This window comes from Tetrao urogallus (assembly GCF_951394365.1).
Source record: "Tetrao urogallus genome assembly, chromosome: 5".
NCBI lineage: Eukaryota > Metazoa > Chordata > Aves > Galliformes > Phasianidae > Tetrao > Tetrao urogallus.
Window position 1 is genome coordinate 4,959,555 of NC_136818.1, and position 14,687 is coordinate 4,974,241.

At 44.2% G+C, this 14,687-nt stretch overlaps 3 protein-coding genes across 3 annotated transcripts; 1 reads left to right on the plus strand and 2 right to left on the minus strand.

The window, feature by feature from the left end:
- Positions 1–337: 337 nt before the first annotated feature.
- Positions 338–6,196, minus strand: LRRC42 (leucine rich repeat containing 42; the record flags this gene model as incomplete). Its single annotated transcript, XM_079535174.1, has 8 exons — positions 6,078–6,196; positions 5,323–5,798; positions 2,821–2,952; positions 1,656–1,774; positions 1,182–1,270; positions 991–1,104; positions 752–836; positions 338–594 (listed from the first exon to the last, which is right to left on the minus strand). Exons 2-8 carry the CDS (start codon positions 5,781–5,783, stop codon positions 338–340), a joined length of 1,257 nt encoding a protein of 418 aa, XP_079391300.1. The 5' UTR covers positions 5,784–5,798; positions 6,078–6,196.
- A 102-nt stretch (positions 6,197–6,298) lies between these two features.
- On the plus strand, positions 6,299–9,302 carry IFT25 (intraflagellar transport 25; the record flags this gene model as incomplete). The annotated part of the gene is made up of 5 exons (XM_079536047.1): positions 6,299–6,396; positions 6,671–6,777; positions 7,561–7,629; positions 8,698–8,741; positions 9,195–9,302. 5 exons carry the CDS (start codon positions 6,299–6,301, stop codon positions 9,300–9,302), a joined length of 426 nt encoding a protein of 141 aa, XP_079392173.1.
- A 1,045-nt stretch (positions 9,303–10,347) lies between these two features.
- DIO1 (iodothyronine deiodinase 1) lies at positions 10,348–14,222 on the minus strand (the record flags this gene model as incomplete). The annotated part of the gene is made up of 4 exons (XM_079536037.1): positions 10,348–10,413; positions 10,894–11,093; positions 12,081–12,224; positions 13,892–14,222. The coding sequence occupies 4 exons, from the start codon at positions 14,220–14,222 to the stop codon at positions 10,348–10,350; spliced, it is 741 nt and encodes a 246-aa protein (XP_079392163.1).
- Positions 14,223–14,687: the final 465 nt, after the last annotated feature.

Here is a 14,687-nt window from a genome sequence, read left to right on the forward strand (position 1 = left end):
ACCTTTATTTCAGCTAGGTTGATTAGTCTTCTGACCCTAAGGTAACAAGAGGGGTGAAGGAATTGGAGCAGCATTTTGTGAACGTCTGTGTCAGAAAAATGAGTTAAGGATGACACTAAAAACTTTATTTGAAAAAAATTATGTATTGAAAATATACAGTAGAATCACCATTCTCTTCATTGACCCTGCCCCTTCCTCCCCAAGCATAGGTTAACCCACAAGCCTATCACAACAACCAGATGTAACAATACTGCTCTCCTTTGTTACTGCCTTTGGATGTATCTAAACTCTGTCATCAGCAAGAAAACAACAAACAAAAGACCCTGTTCTTTCTGACTCAGTAGGTATTTAACAAATCCCAGTCCTCCACGGTGAGGCACAGATGTTTCTGTTTAGAAGTCCTTTCTCTCTCTTGTTCTGCCAAAGCTCTCTTTTTATTGTTCTTTAATTCATGGCTGCCTGCAACATCCTTTTTCAAAGGTAAATGGCAATTTTGAACGTCTTCCTTATAAAACTGTAAGTTTCCAGATACTTTTGTTTCTGCTTCCACCAACTTACGTTTGACCACTTCCTCTATTCTGTGTGTCTTGCCATCTAGAGAGGGGGAAAATAAAAGTTTAGATTTAGGGAAAATTAGGATTATGCTGTAAAATACACACTTATGTTGCAAATTATTCTGGCTAAGCCAACCTGGAATACTGAGTGCTCATAGACAACGATTAAATGATGTGGTCTCTATGCAGTTACGTACAGAAGCGCTGAGCTGCTGTTCTGGAACTCAAGTCTTCTTGTGGCTTCGTGGCCTCCATAACTGCCTGCTCCCACTGCAGAACTGTCTGAAATAAGATTTGAAGGAGTCGCTGTAATGTTCATGGAAATATCACCAAGAACTACTCTATCCCTTGCAATATTCTATTCAGTGATTTAATATCCCACAGGTATTAAGTTAGGACAATTTCCACGGAGTAAGATAGATTTAAAGCTCCATACCTGTTCTGCCCATCCCTCTGTTTTGCAGTTACTATGATCAAATTCTTTCAGAGGCACTTTTGATTGAACTAAGCCCATCTGCGTTTGCATCCGCTTAACAACAGCATTCACATCCTAGTGAATAAGGAAATAAAGCAGTCAGAGGGGGGGAGCATTTGATTGCACCTGTCCAATAAATTAAGCTCTCTCACCTTGAGGCCTGTCCCAGAAATGTCCAAACAGTTCAACTTCTTGAAACAAAGAAGGTATCCAATTCCCACATCTGTGATTCTAGGGTTACCTGTAAGGTTAATTAGTTAAGTTGCAGTAGGTGGAGAGTTATGGTCAGAACACCAAGAAGCTACTTGTTCAAAAACTAATATTTGAGCATTCTTGGCCTTTTTTTTCTTGTTATTTGGAAACTGAGTCAAATCTGGTATTTTCCCTCTAATAATCAAAAGACAGGTTTTACAATACTACTTAACGTAAATATCTTTAAGCATGTGAAGTGGCAAATGGCTGCACTTAGAGGTATGACCTCACGTGGAATGTTACTGCTGAAATCTGGGGTTGGGTACTTGGCCTGTGGGAATTGCTAAATTATATGTATTCCATCAATACTAAGCAGAAATTCTTTGCCAAATCAGACACGTTTTGCTACTACTACCACACCACAAAGCACTTACAGGACAAGTCTAACACCAGAAGGTTCTGAAGTCCCTTTTTCAGTACTCGTACTGGTGCCGTCATTCTGCGAAGGCCCGTGTCTGACAGAGCGTTGTCTTTCAGGAGGAGTTGTTTCACACTGAGAGGAGAAGTACAATAAATACAGTTTATAGTCATGTTATTTAGACAGTTTCACCAATTGTCTTAAAGTCTATGTGGAAAGCTCTTCAGTAGATGATCAAAACTTAATAATAATTAAAATAGTAAGAAAGAAGCATGCGTTGGTGGGGGAAACAAATATTGCCGCATTCCTTCTGCTAGCTCAATAGAAGCACTTGACCAGCTACTCCCAGAGCTCCAGCAACAAGCCAGCCCTACAGCATGAGTATTTACTACTAGAGACAAGAAGGTTGTTTGTTAATTGGAGTTATTTAAATTAGGGCTGCCAATCTCCACTCGAGACTGTGAAAAGAAAAGTGCTTGCTGAAATGGAAGAGGACAGATTTGTTAAGGGAGATAGTCATGATGTTTAAGTGAACAATGTGGTATTACCACAGATCAACTCAGGGAAAACCACAGCCTTAGAACATTCTTCAGAGCACTTCAAGATAAAATCTTGCCTCTAAATACACTGAAGTTTTTACACTAATACAATATCCTTCATCAGTGGCTTTTCTGCCTTCTGATTTCCCAAGTCTTCTACTTTCTAATCTTTAGAAAATAAGTTCTGCAATACTGTTTGATACTAAACTGTCAATTAATGAAATATTAGGTTTAGTGCTTGCAGGATTCTCCATCTGGCACACTGGTTAAAAATTTGGCTGATTAAAGTTCTCCCTTTAAAGAAGGAAATAACTGTGTGAAGCTGTTCCAAATGCACAAGGTGCATTTATTTTAGCTGACAACTGAAATTTACAAGAAGTTGATTTAAACATGAGCAGTCACTTAACTTGCACATTGGTAGGACCTCTGAGATTCAGTGTCCCCTTTGGATCATGTGCTTTGTGTGCATTAAATTCTGTATTTTGTTTACCTCACGTGCAGGTTTTATCAACAACCCAAATCTTCAGACTCAAGTGCTGCTGCCTGTGAAACTTTCCTTTAGAGTCACAGCCTGATACTTGGCACTGTTTAGTAGTAGCAAAAGCAAATGTCATTTCTTGATACATGTCAAGCAATTAATACCTGGACAGAGCCTCTTTAGTGAGGTGTTCCAAAAGTTCATGTTCATCTCCAAGTTTACAACAGGAAAGATCCAAACACGTCAGCTCCCGGAAAGACTTGATTTCTTCCAGCTTTTCAGAGATAACCAGGTATCTGTAAGAACAAAAAAGCTATCACTGTTGAGGAACAACAAGGGTCCTGGGTTCTCAAATGCAAGCACAATGCAGTTATTTCTCACACATCTGTGTAGAAGTTGACAGAAGTTAGTCAGCTGCTGAAACTACCTTTGAACACTGCATTCTGCTTACAACACACTTGAGCTCCCAGCCTTCTCCTTCAACTAATATCACACTTTCTTTGACAATGTCCCAGACTAACGATTAAGACTTCAACTTGTAAGCATCGTTATTAGAGGCTTATTTACAGATCATTACCATATAATTTCAGGATAACATAGATTACCTTAAATCAACTTCACAAACTGCTCTTCCTTAGCATCCAGAAAGTGTATAGACAAACCAACAGGTATAAAATCTGTTCCAGATGCATCAGAATGGCTTGCCAAATGATAAAAATGCTATTTTTTTCATACACAAAGTACTTCACTAAAGAAGTAAAGCAGTTCACTAGCTGGACTCCATCGTGACACCCACAGGGCTGCCTCCAACCAGAGTTGTGGCTACACCCCAGGCAGCACTTACACAGTGAGTTTTGGGTTTTTTTTAGCTGTGTTGGTTCCCTGATGTGATTCACTCTGCAGCCACGCAAGCATCTGCGCTGGAACTATTCAGCAGATTTAGAGATGGGAATGCACTGAAGAATGGCATGCACGAATACATAGCAATATGAGTTACCCCATCTCTCCTGCATTTATGGCAAGATAATCCCTCAATTCATTAATATCTCCTGTATTTACCTCATAGCCCCCATGTCAAGGCAATCCCTGAGGATAACATTTTGAGTGGTGAAATCAGGGGTGCTAACTATGATCCCTGAAACCTTTTTGCCGATGCAAGTAAGAGCATTTTCTCTGTGCTGGTATCCATGTTAGAGCACTCCACCAAATCCCTTTGCCACACAACTCAGCTAGGTGGGAGGCAGCACGTGCAGTTAGAATGCAAGACAGTTCTTGATAGGTAATACAAGCTAGAGGGCTTACTAAGAGTGGGCTCTTAGAAATAAGACTCATAAAAAATGTCTTAGTGTCTTACTTTCTGGATTTCAAGGATTTTATATTTAACTGATCTTTTTGTAATGGTAAAATATGCCAGAGGTAATTCCATTTCTGAATGAAGCTCGTAAAAAGTACCTGCACTAAAAATAAAGAGGGAGTTCCGTTGAAGGGATAAAACAAGGTAATTGACCTCTGCTCAAACTTTCCTGCTGTGCTTAAAGCACCCTTGGCACTTCAGATAAATGTGCCTGTCCTTTGATTTTAAACTGAATAAACCACCCTTTTTTAAAATGCAAAGATAGAAGGCAGACTCGTTATATCACTATCCAAGACTTCAGTAGGAGCAAAGCTTTAAAAGCATGTCCAGTTTTAAGCTTCTTGAGACACTCTAGTAGTAAAAGAAACTGGGGACATTGACAAGGTGGAAAAAACGGTGCTGTATTCTAATCAGAACACCATTAAAGTATGTTGAGTATGGGGACAGAATCACAATTATCACTAAGGTAAAGCCTGCCCGACTACAAAGGCTGTACCTCACTACAAAATTGCATCTTCTGCTGAAAATGAAATGAGCTAGAAAATGAAACAGGATTGGAGAGGATCCAGGAGGGCCACAAAGATGATCAGGGGACGGGAGCACCTCCACTACAAAGACAGGCTGAGGGAGCTGGGCTTGTTCAGCATGGAGAAAAGAAGGCTGCGGGTGACCTCACTGCAGCCTTTCAGTACCTAAAGGGAGCCTACAGACAGGAGGGGAATGAACTCTTTGAAAGGGTTGATAACTGCAGGACAAGGGGAAATGGTTTGAAGCTGAGAAAGGGAAGATTTAGGTTGGATGTCAGGGGGAAGTTCTTTACAGAGAGAGTGGTGAGGTGCTGACAGCTGCCCAGAGAGGTTGTGGACGCCCCATCCCTGGAGGTGTTCAAGGCCAGGTTGGATGGGGCCTGGGCAGCCTGGTCTGGTATCAAATGGGGAGGTTGGTGGCCCTGCATGTGGCAGGGGGGGTTGGAGATTGATGATGCTTGAGGTCCCTTCCAACCCTGGCCATTCTGTGGCCATTCTGTGATTCTGTGTGAATAAACCCAGATGGTCTGCAAAGGTGTGCGCAGTCACATAACTATGAAATGCTCATAAGCAGCAGCTACAGAAACATCCCATGAAGTATCTAAGGAGGCACTTGAAAGGAATGGTACAAAAGGAAGCAAGCAGTGTTAGACAAAGCAAGGCTCAAAATTAGGTGGCACCATGTGGCCCTGGAGAATAAATTTGTGGTTGAGAGAATATAAGAGAACTTGAAGCAAGCCAGCAAAAAGCTCAGCAGATGCTGATGCGTCACGGAATGCACGTACCTGTTCCGCAAACACAGGGAGCACAGCACCAAGCTGCCGTACGCTTCAGTGAACTTCTGCAGAGCTCGCAGTCCCGTCACAGGCTCTGTGAACTTCTGCCTTGCTTCTGCGGCTGAAAAGAGCTTTTCAGCAATCTGCTCTGGGAAACCGACCAGCGAGTCGACGTGGTCAACGTTGTCGGAGATGTAGCCCAACACCAGGCTGAAGAGGGACTTGGCCGAGTAGCGGAGGTTGCCCTCCTTGGTGTACGTGAAGATGAAGTGATCGGTCCTCGGCCTCCTCGCCCTGTCGTCCTCCCCGTTCAGACAGAGCTCCACAGAGAACCCCCCGGAGAACAGCCTGAGAGGCCGCGCGTTCCGGACGCCGCCCGCAGCCGGGCTCACCACGTGCAGCTGCCCACGTTCACGCACGTAGATCGGCCCGGCATCCGCGTGGCTTTCCGAGCGGAGCCAGTACGACATTCCCCTCGTGCCGTTCTGCAAAAAAGAAGCCGGAGGTGGGCAAAGCGCTGCCGGGGAGGCTCGGGAAAGGCCTCGCGGCGATCCCGGGAGCCCCGAGTGCGAGCAGGTGCGGGGCCCGGCCGCCACCGGGAACGGCGGGGAGCAAAGGGGGGGGGGGAGAAGGGAGGCAGGGCCGAGCGGGAGGCAGCCGGAGGCTGCGGGAGGAGCGCCGGGGGCTCCGCTCCGCGCCGTGCCCGGAGGCTGCCGAGTGGCACGGGGGGCGATCGCTTCCCGCGGATCCCGACCCCCGCCCACCTGCCCCGCGGGGCCGCCCCGACGCGCCGTCACCCTCCCGGGCCGCACCGCCCGTTCCCGCCGCCCATCCCGCGGCGCCGGCGGCTGCGGGCGAGGCGGGGCCGCGCCGGGGGCGGGGAGCGGGGAGCGGGAGGCGGAGCCGCGCCGTGGCACTGTGCCGGCGGCTCCGCGCGGGGCCCTGCCCTCGGGTTTCCCTTCTTTTTCTCCGCTCCCTGGCGAGGATGCCGGCCGCCGACTGGTGCCTGAGCGCGGCGGGCGCTGCCCTCGTCATGGCCACCTCCAGCGATCCGCGGCACCCGGCCGGAAACGTGGCGGACGGGTGAGGGCTGCGGGCTGCGGCCGGCCGGGCCCCTGCGGGCGCGGAGAGCCGCATCGCTGTGAGCCGTGCGTGGTAGCGCTGTACGGTGTTCGTGTCGCCCTTCTGTGACCTGAATTCTGCGGCCCCGCTGTCACGCAGCCCGATTTGGGGTTACAGCACCCCAAAGAAAGAGGCTTTCCCGTTCTTTGTTCCGTTTCTCGAGGGGGGAGATCTCTTGGAAGATGGCCGTAAGCAAAGAGCCACAAGGGGTGGTTTTGTGCTGTTCTCTCCACAGAAGTTCCGAAACGTTCTGGACGACAACAGGGATGTTCCCACAGGAGTTCATCATTGGCTTTCCCAAACGTGTGACCGTCAGCAAAGTGGCGATCCAGTGCTACCTGGGTAAGGGCTCCTGGAGCAGCAAGTGGCTCACGTTCAGGGCACACATGTCTGCTCAGCTATACCTCCTCAAAGCGCTGTCTTATTATTGAACAGTCACATTTAGCACACTAATACATCACAGAACCATTAAGGCGGGAAAAAACCTTTCAGATCCCCACCCCCCCTTTGCCCACGTCCCTCAGTGCCACATCCCCACGGCTCTGGAACACCTCATGGAGGGTGACCCCTCACCGCTCCCTGGGCAGCTGAGCATCACTGCTCTTCCTAAGAAGAAATATCTCCTGACACCCAACCTGAACCTCCCCTGAATAATAAAGATACAGCTTAACAAAACAGTTGTCCTCCACATCTGTTTTGCTTCTGTAGATGTTTCAGAAAAGATGGAAAATCGGCCCCACCTGCATACTGTATTATTGCAGCACCTTAAGGTTATCTTCTGTAGCACAGTGATGTCTGATCCATTTTATAGACAGAACTGCAATACTTACTGTTTTAATGATTAATTCTGAGCATTGACTTTTATAATTTTACTTCTTAAAGTAAAGACCAAAAGGACTGACCTGAGGTCAGAGCATGGGGACGGGCGCTTGGCCATCAGCTGGCAACTTGTCATTGGTTGTCTGCCCTCAAACGTGAGCGTGGTGTTTGTCTCATAGTCCTGTGCCCTATGTTAGAGCAGGAATTAATTGTAAGATGCTTTGTAGATGAAACATCATGCAATAAACTTAAAGATCGGTGAGCCTCAGGGTTTATGTTGATATTTTAAATGCATATGTATTTTAGTGCGGACCTTAAGGATTGAAAGAAGCGTATCAAAAGACCCAGTAGACTTTGAAGAGTGCATTGAAAAAGGTAAGGTTCTGGGCCTGAAGTGGTTCCAGCCCCAGAACAGTGTCATGCTTTGGTAGAGCCTTGTCCCCTACATTTCTTTTGTTATTTTCAGTTAGTCTTTTCTATGATGTATTTCACAGGAATCCCACTTTCCTTGCAGAAGTTCTTGGTGACATCATACTGCGGGGTAGTCCTTGCAGTCAGGTATTTATGTTTTGACAACAGTTGCCTGAAACACTTTGGTGCTGACTGGAGGGATTTGTCTCTTCTCGCTGAACAGTGTCACATTTTTGGAGTTCCCCATCTGTATCCTCAAACATCCACTGAAAACATGGATGCTGGAAAATAGCCGGGCTTCCTCTCATGTAGCCTCATGCTGTGCAGTGCCATTTTCTCAGCTTGAAAACTGCCTTTTCAGATGGCTAATGGTTAACAAATGTACTGGGTAACAGTGCATTTTTTGCTTTCTTGTAAGGTCAAGTCTTAATTTTATGCCTTTGATTAAAAATGCAGCATATAAAATTATGCTGCTTAGATTTTAGGGAGGTTCTGTTGATCCGTACAGATGAAACTACCCTGTTTATTGTTACTGAAGCACTTTTAATTTTTCAGTGAGTCCTTTCAGCTCCATGTGTGTTTGTTGGGCGTTTGTATCAGGCTTGATTATTTTGTTAGAAGTTAATTTAATAGACATTTAAGTACATTTTACAAACGCTGATAGGCTGCTGAGCTGTTTGGAGATGTAGAATGCTGTACAAGGGTTACAGGCATTACTTGCACACTCTTTCATTTAAAAAATTGAAACCAGACTCATATAGTATAATAGAGTGCCTTTTCCTGCTTTGTTATGTATTCTTTTAAATGCCCCTTGGGTGATGTCCTACAAAACAGTGTAATGAGTTGTATTTTTACACTGGGATATTGCAGAAAGTATTTGTTCTCTTAAATCACCTTGTAAAGAACAATTGCTGTGTGTTGTATCAGTTCACGGTCCTTACATTCTCATGGACTCTTATTCTGGTGGACATTTTTCACAGCACTGCACCCTGTTCCTTATTATTTGCTGAAAAAAAAAAATGTATTTTCTAGATTTGCAACACACAGAAGGACAGCTTCAAATGGAAGAGTTTCCAGTGAGTATACACGGGATACACCATGGTGCTTCATGGGATAGAATGTCTAAGCTGGGTGTAAGCTATGACGAAAACGCGATCGTTGCCAAGCTGACATGAGATGTAGGGATTTATCAGTTGTGGAATGTCATTGCCTTCGCTGCTGCTTCTCTGTTGACTATGGTGTGAAATTGCACCTGCATTCTGCTCCTAAGTGAGTGACAGAGCTCTCTCCAGAAGAGTGGCAGTGTGTCCTCCCTCAGCTGTTGTCTTGAGGGCTGCAGTATTAAGGGTGGGAAGGGACAGCTGTTTGGAATTGCTCTTGTCTGAAGAAGCTCTGAAGCTGCATGTACTAGAAGAACTTACCTGACATTTAGGAAATAAACATCTCTATCTTTGTAACATGCTTCTGCAAGTAGTTTGATAGTTCCGTTACTACTGGGAATGAGCTGACGTTGTGTTTTTTCTTTACAGCTTCCTGATTTCCAGGCCACTTATTTGCGATTCATCATCAAATCTGCCTTCGATCACTTTGTATCGGTGCACAGGGTGATGGCAGAGGGCACAGCAGAAGACACTTAAGTCTGGCTTAAATTTGTACCTCATCTTTTTGGTTTTATATTTTGATATCTCTGTCAAAGGAAATATTTATTACAAGCTAGTATTAAAGTGTTTTTGAAGATACAGAGGTAGTACGTGTTAACCATCAGTTTATTATATTGAACACAGTGCTCTCATTAATTGTAGTAACAGATTTTATAACCTGGAGTGTTAAAAAAACTTGAATGTAACCAGACTGATTTAAATAACTGTGTTTAGCTCACGCTTTCTTAATACATGAATTAAAACTCATTTTTCTGTGAGATGTTTCCCTTGCATTCTGAGTAGAAAAGGTGCGAAAACCTTAAATGTCAAAGAAGCTCTTCAGAAGTTCTTAAATTGGAAATTTTCTCATCAACTCAAACTGTTTAATAGGATGAATGGAAGCTACTAGTGCTTGTAAATAACCAGGAGGAAAAAAACAAGCGAGAACCACGGTGGTCTGAAAGGTTTGTTTGTTTATTTGTTTCCATGATTGAGACCAATCCTTTGCTTCTAAAAATATTTTATAAAATCAGGTCACAGCTGTCTGTGCTTTATGCTGTGACCGTCATAACAAATATTATAGAAACAAATGTCAAGAGATTGTCTCATTCAGAAGCCTTCTGAAGTGAGTGAAACTGAGTGTTTAGAAAAATGGTGTGTATACAAGAGAGAGAAACTTAATAATGTGAAATCAGTTGTTTTGCATGAAATTGGCTCTTGCAAATGGCACCACCCCTAAGGCTTGTCCTGCACCATAGGAATGTGGGTGTTGGCATCCAGTCATAACAGCTCAGTGGATTCCAATGGCGCAGGAAGATGGACATAAGCACAGCAGCTAAGGTGGCTGTGACAGACCTGAACATCTCCAGACACACGGATGATGAACCACGTTACAGGTGGTCTTCAAATGCACGTACATTATTCTCTTTCTAGTTGTTTCTAGTATCTTGAGATTTTGGGTTTTTAACTCTTAGGTCTATGAAAACTGATCCATTGAGCTTTTACATCCAGATAGTCTTTGCTCTGATGTCCTCTTCTTTTTCTATTTCAGTTTTTCCAGGACGGTGCGTATTTCCTGGGGGTGGTAATTCCAAGGCCCCACTCCTCCCTGCAAAGGCAATAAGTTATACAGTGAAGCTCAAACACACAGAGCAGAAGCCTTTATAGCTCAGTGCTTAAATCAGAACGGCGGGTGGCTGTGCTTGGGCTTCCTTTGCTTGGCAGCCGTTGTGCAGGAGATGGTGTGTGCACAAGTCACACCCTGCTGTGTAACTGGGACAGGGCCCGTGTCTGGCTCCTGGAGCTGGGGAGTGTGCCTGGATCTTGCATTTAGATGTAGCTAGGTTTTCTAATAAGCCACAAGATAAATATTTGAGCAGGACTGAGGTGTACATTAAATATGTACATTGTGAAGGCCCAGACTGGTTTTGCTGCAAGTCCTTTTTTTCCCCTATGGTTACAATGAATTGTGAAACGACTAGCTATGAAACAGAGTGAAATACTGACTGCTGAATAGAATGTAAGACATTTTTATTTTAACAGTTGAGGATCTCAGTATGTTGTGCTCGTTATTGTTGGTGGTTTTTACCTTGTAGATAACATTCCCTGCTTGAAGTACATACAGTCTTTCTGGCAGTGCCGCATATTTTGAACTGCTCAGGTTTTCCATTGTGTCTAAAACCACTGGACATAAGGGATTCTTCTGCTGAAGGAACTGTGCTGCAGTTTTTCGATCCTCAAGGCTTCTGTGATTTTTAATAACAGCATTGTTTTTGAAGGCCCATCCATCTAAAGCAAATGAGAAAGGTATTTAGCAATGCAGTTCAGGTGTTGGGGTAGAGATGTACTGTGTCATGTATTGCAGTTTAATGCTGACAACAAAATTTGCTATGAAATGAGAAGTCCTTCTTAGAGTGTGAGAATGGTACAGCTTTGAAAATAAATGATCCCAAGCTTCTTTACTCTGAACAAACAGTATTCCCATTTGTCCTGGATTCAGAAACTCTAGGTGTGTTTTAGCTGAAATTTTCCCACCTAAGCCCAGAAGGATACCAGGTATGGGAGCTATAGCCCACCTGGATAAAGTTTGCCAAAATTAGTGCTGCAGAGAAGGGGGTTTTTAAATAAGAAGTCATGATATTAGCTGCTCCCTGCTCACTTAGCACAGTTTCAGCAACAGCACCATTCATTCAGCTTGACTCCACCATTTAAGCCTATAAAAAAAAAACAATTCCAATCTGGGATAAATACACTGGGTAGAAGGCACATTCTCCTTCTTCGGAAATATTCAGATACACATTTGCATACAAGTTCCTAGGAAAGGAGAAACATGTAAACCATTTTAATGACTGGAGTTTGCATCTCAACTACTGTAAATAACGTGTTGTTAAAAAAGTGACGTTTTAGAAAACCACCTCAATCATGGGCTAAAAATCTCTGCCAGTGTCTTAGCTCAGTGTAGATAAATACGTGTATGCTCTATTCTCTTTATTTTTTCCCCAAAGGAGCTGTACTAAGACCGGGAGGATGTTTTGCACAGCTTTAACTGTGTGCTTTCCTTTACAGAGATGAGCGTCTTCAGTGGCAGCGCCTCGAGTCAGATGTGTGAGTGAAGTCCTTGGGGAATCAAGGGCAAAAATTGCTGCCTAGATTCAATGTTACCGTCTTTGATTCTTGATTGTTTGCAGTTCCCTCCTCTGCTAAATTACTTTTCTTCCTAAAGGGAATGTTATATATCAAAAGTTTTGGTAGGTGATGTGATTATTTGTACTGTACCTACTGCGTGAGCTTCTTCAACGTAGATGATAAGGAAATCTGCTACAGAGCTGAAATCTTTGACAAGTTTGTTGAACTCATCAAAGTGTAACATAAATGAAGGTCAGGTGCAGCTTCCAAAATTGAGGATTAAAGGTCGGTTATCTGGAAGAAAATCGTAGGACACTTTGTGGTTACATCGATGGAGGGAGGAAGGACGGACAGAACTAAATTAATATACTGAGTAGAGCCTCTGCCACAGTGTTTCCTGTGTGACTAAATCACTTGTCACGTAACTTTCTTCCTAGGACATTGAAACTGATAGCAGAACATCTGTATCACCAGGTTTCTCTACAAAACAAGCATAAGGATGCTTGCTTTTCCTTAAGCTGAACCTGACTGGTGCAGGTTCCATCCAATAGTGAGCTTAACCAGGGAGCATCCTTTCCTGTGTAACACCTGGCAAAGGCAGAATGTAGACATATATGTATATATATATATGTATATATATATGTGTGTATATATAGACATGTATATATGTATGAACGTAGACACCCTATAGACAGATGTCTTCCCTTGTGTTATCATCACAAGAACCGTTTCTCAAGCTACCAGCATTTTGGCTTAGGGATCAAAAATGGATGTACAGGATGTGGCACCTCACAGCCTCCTTGACATCCTTCATGTGAAGGAATTTTAAAAAGTATTACATGTGATCATTCTGGAAAGTTTCTTGAAGGACACTGATTCAGAGATGGATGTCTAAGCACAAATTATGAATTCTTTTAATGAACCTTCCAGACATTTTTTTGTGGTGTCATTTGTAGCTGAGCTGAGTGAAAGCTGCAGCCCTCTCAGTCATGCATCACAGGCTTGCATGCTTTCAATGTATTTCTGCAATTTCCTGTCCAAACAGAACTTTGCTTATATATTTATCAAACTAATGCTACCCAAGCCTGGGGCAGAAGTATCTATGCAGTTGCTTACAACTTAGCACATGCATACCCACATTTGCGAGCATCTGTTCATTGCAGGGTTCAGTTTAAGAAAACTTGCAGGATTTTTAGTCTGTGGTCATGCTAGATTATCTCAAGTGCGTTCAAGATGTTCCTTCTGGCTGAGTTTAGCTTCACAAGCTGCTGCTAGCATAGATTTGCATCTTAAAGAAGCTGAAAAACAGGGTGCCTTCCTGTAGGGACTGTGTATGTACTGCTATTTCTATCTTGCAACTCTATTTTATTTCTCTGTCTGTCTTTATATATACACATATAAATTAGAAAAGCAGAGTTGGAGAAGGATTTAATCCCTCCCATGGAGACAGAGACTGCAGCTTAATGATTAATTCCACGCTCTACAGAGATTTCAGTGGGAGGCAGAGGACAAAGTACAAAGCAACTTCTGCTTAATTTCTAGCTCCTTTAAATCTGCAAAAACACCCTGTGCTTTCTAGGCTTTAGCCTGGCTTCTGGGACTTTCCTTATGTGCAGGCAATGCCAGCCAACGGTCGTGACTCACTGCATATGGTTCTGATTCTGGGTCTTATCTTCTGAAGAGAAACAATTATCTTGGCTTTCAGGATTTCTAGGAAGGGACAGGCTTTTGCAAGATCTCTATGAGCTCACTGGCATGCAGGGATATTGTATGTGGGACAATGAGCTGGTTACTTCAAGGGATCAAGAGGCAGAGAGCTGAGAGTGCATGGCACAGCAGCCCAAGGTAACAGCATTCATTTGAAGGCAGAAATGCACTGCTTGTCCCCGACCCCTCGGCAGCCTCTTGTCCTCATATATCCTTCTAACAACCCCAAACCGGTACAAGGGTGACGTACTGACCTTGCATGAAACTCAAGAGCTGCCGGATCTCCCCATTTAGAGCCACCACCGGTGTGTTGGGAGCAGGGTGTCCCTCGTAGGCTTCGTCCTCCAGCCTTCTCCACTTCACTTTCAGCACAAAGAGCAAATACTGGAAGCTGAAAAAAGTCGGACCCCAGTTTTCGTAGCTGAACTTTGGGTTCTGATTCATTCTGCTCTTTTCTCCCAGCTTTAGGATGTATCTTTTCATGGTGTCGGGGAACAGGATCATCATGGTTTTACCAACAACAACAGACAGAGTAACCTGCAAAAGAATCAGGAGTTTCTGTAGTAGCACCCTGATGCTGAACATCGTGCCTGAGGTCTGGCTGCTTCAAAGTGACCAAAGCGTGACAGCGAGGGCAAAGGTAGTGTGAGGTGGGAAAGGGGGCAGGGAGAAATTTCTAGTGTTTGGCTGAATTTCTGCCTCGTCTCGAACTGTTCTTCACTTTTAAGTGGGCTCCAGCGCCTGCCTGAGCGAGGAGCCCGCAGCTGCACTGCCCCCATTCACAGCAAGGCAGCAAGGCAGAGGTTCCTGGTGCAGCTCACAGGTGTGTACATCATTAATGAAGCGGGGTGCTTTCCCCGGTTAAAAGTAAGAATTGGATCATACGTACGAATTATGTACAAATTATATATGCACGCACGTGTATATGTGTCATGTTTATTTTTATATGGTGCACTGAAACGTACATCTACGTTCTCGTAGCTCTGTAAGCCATACGCGCAGGTACGTACGCACTTACTACACAGACGCCGCAGCCCTTAACCCTTTCCT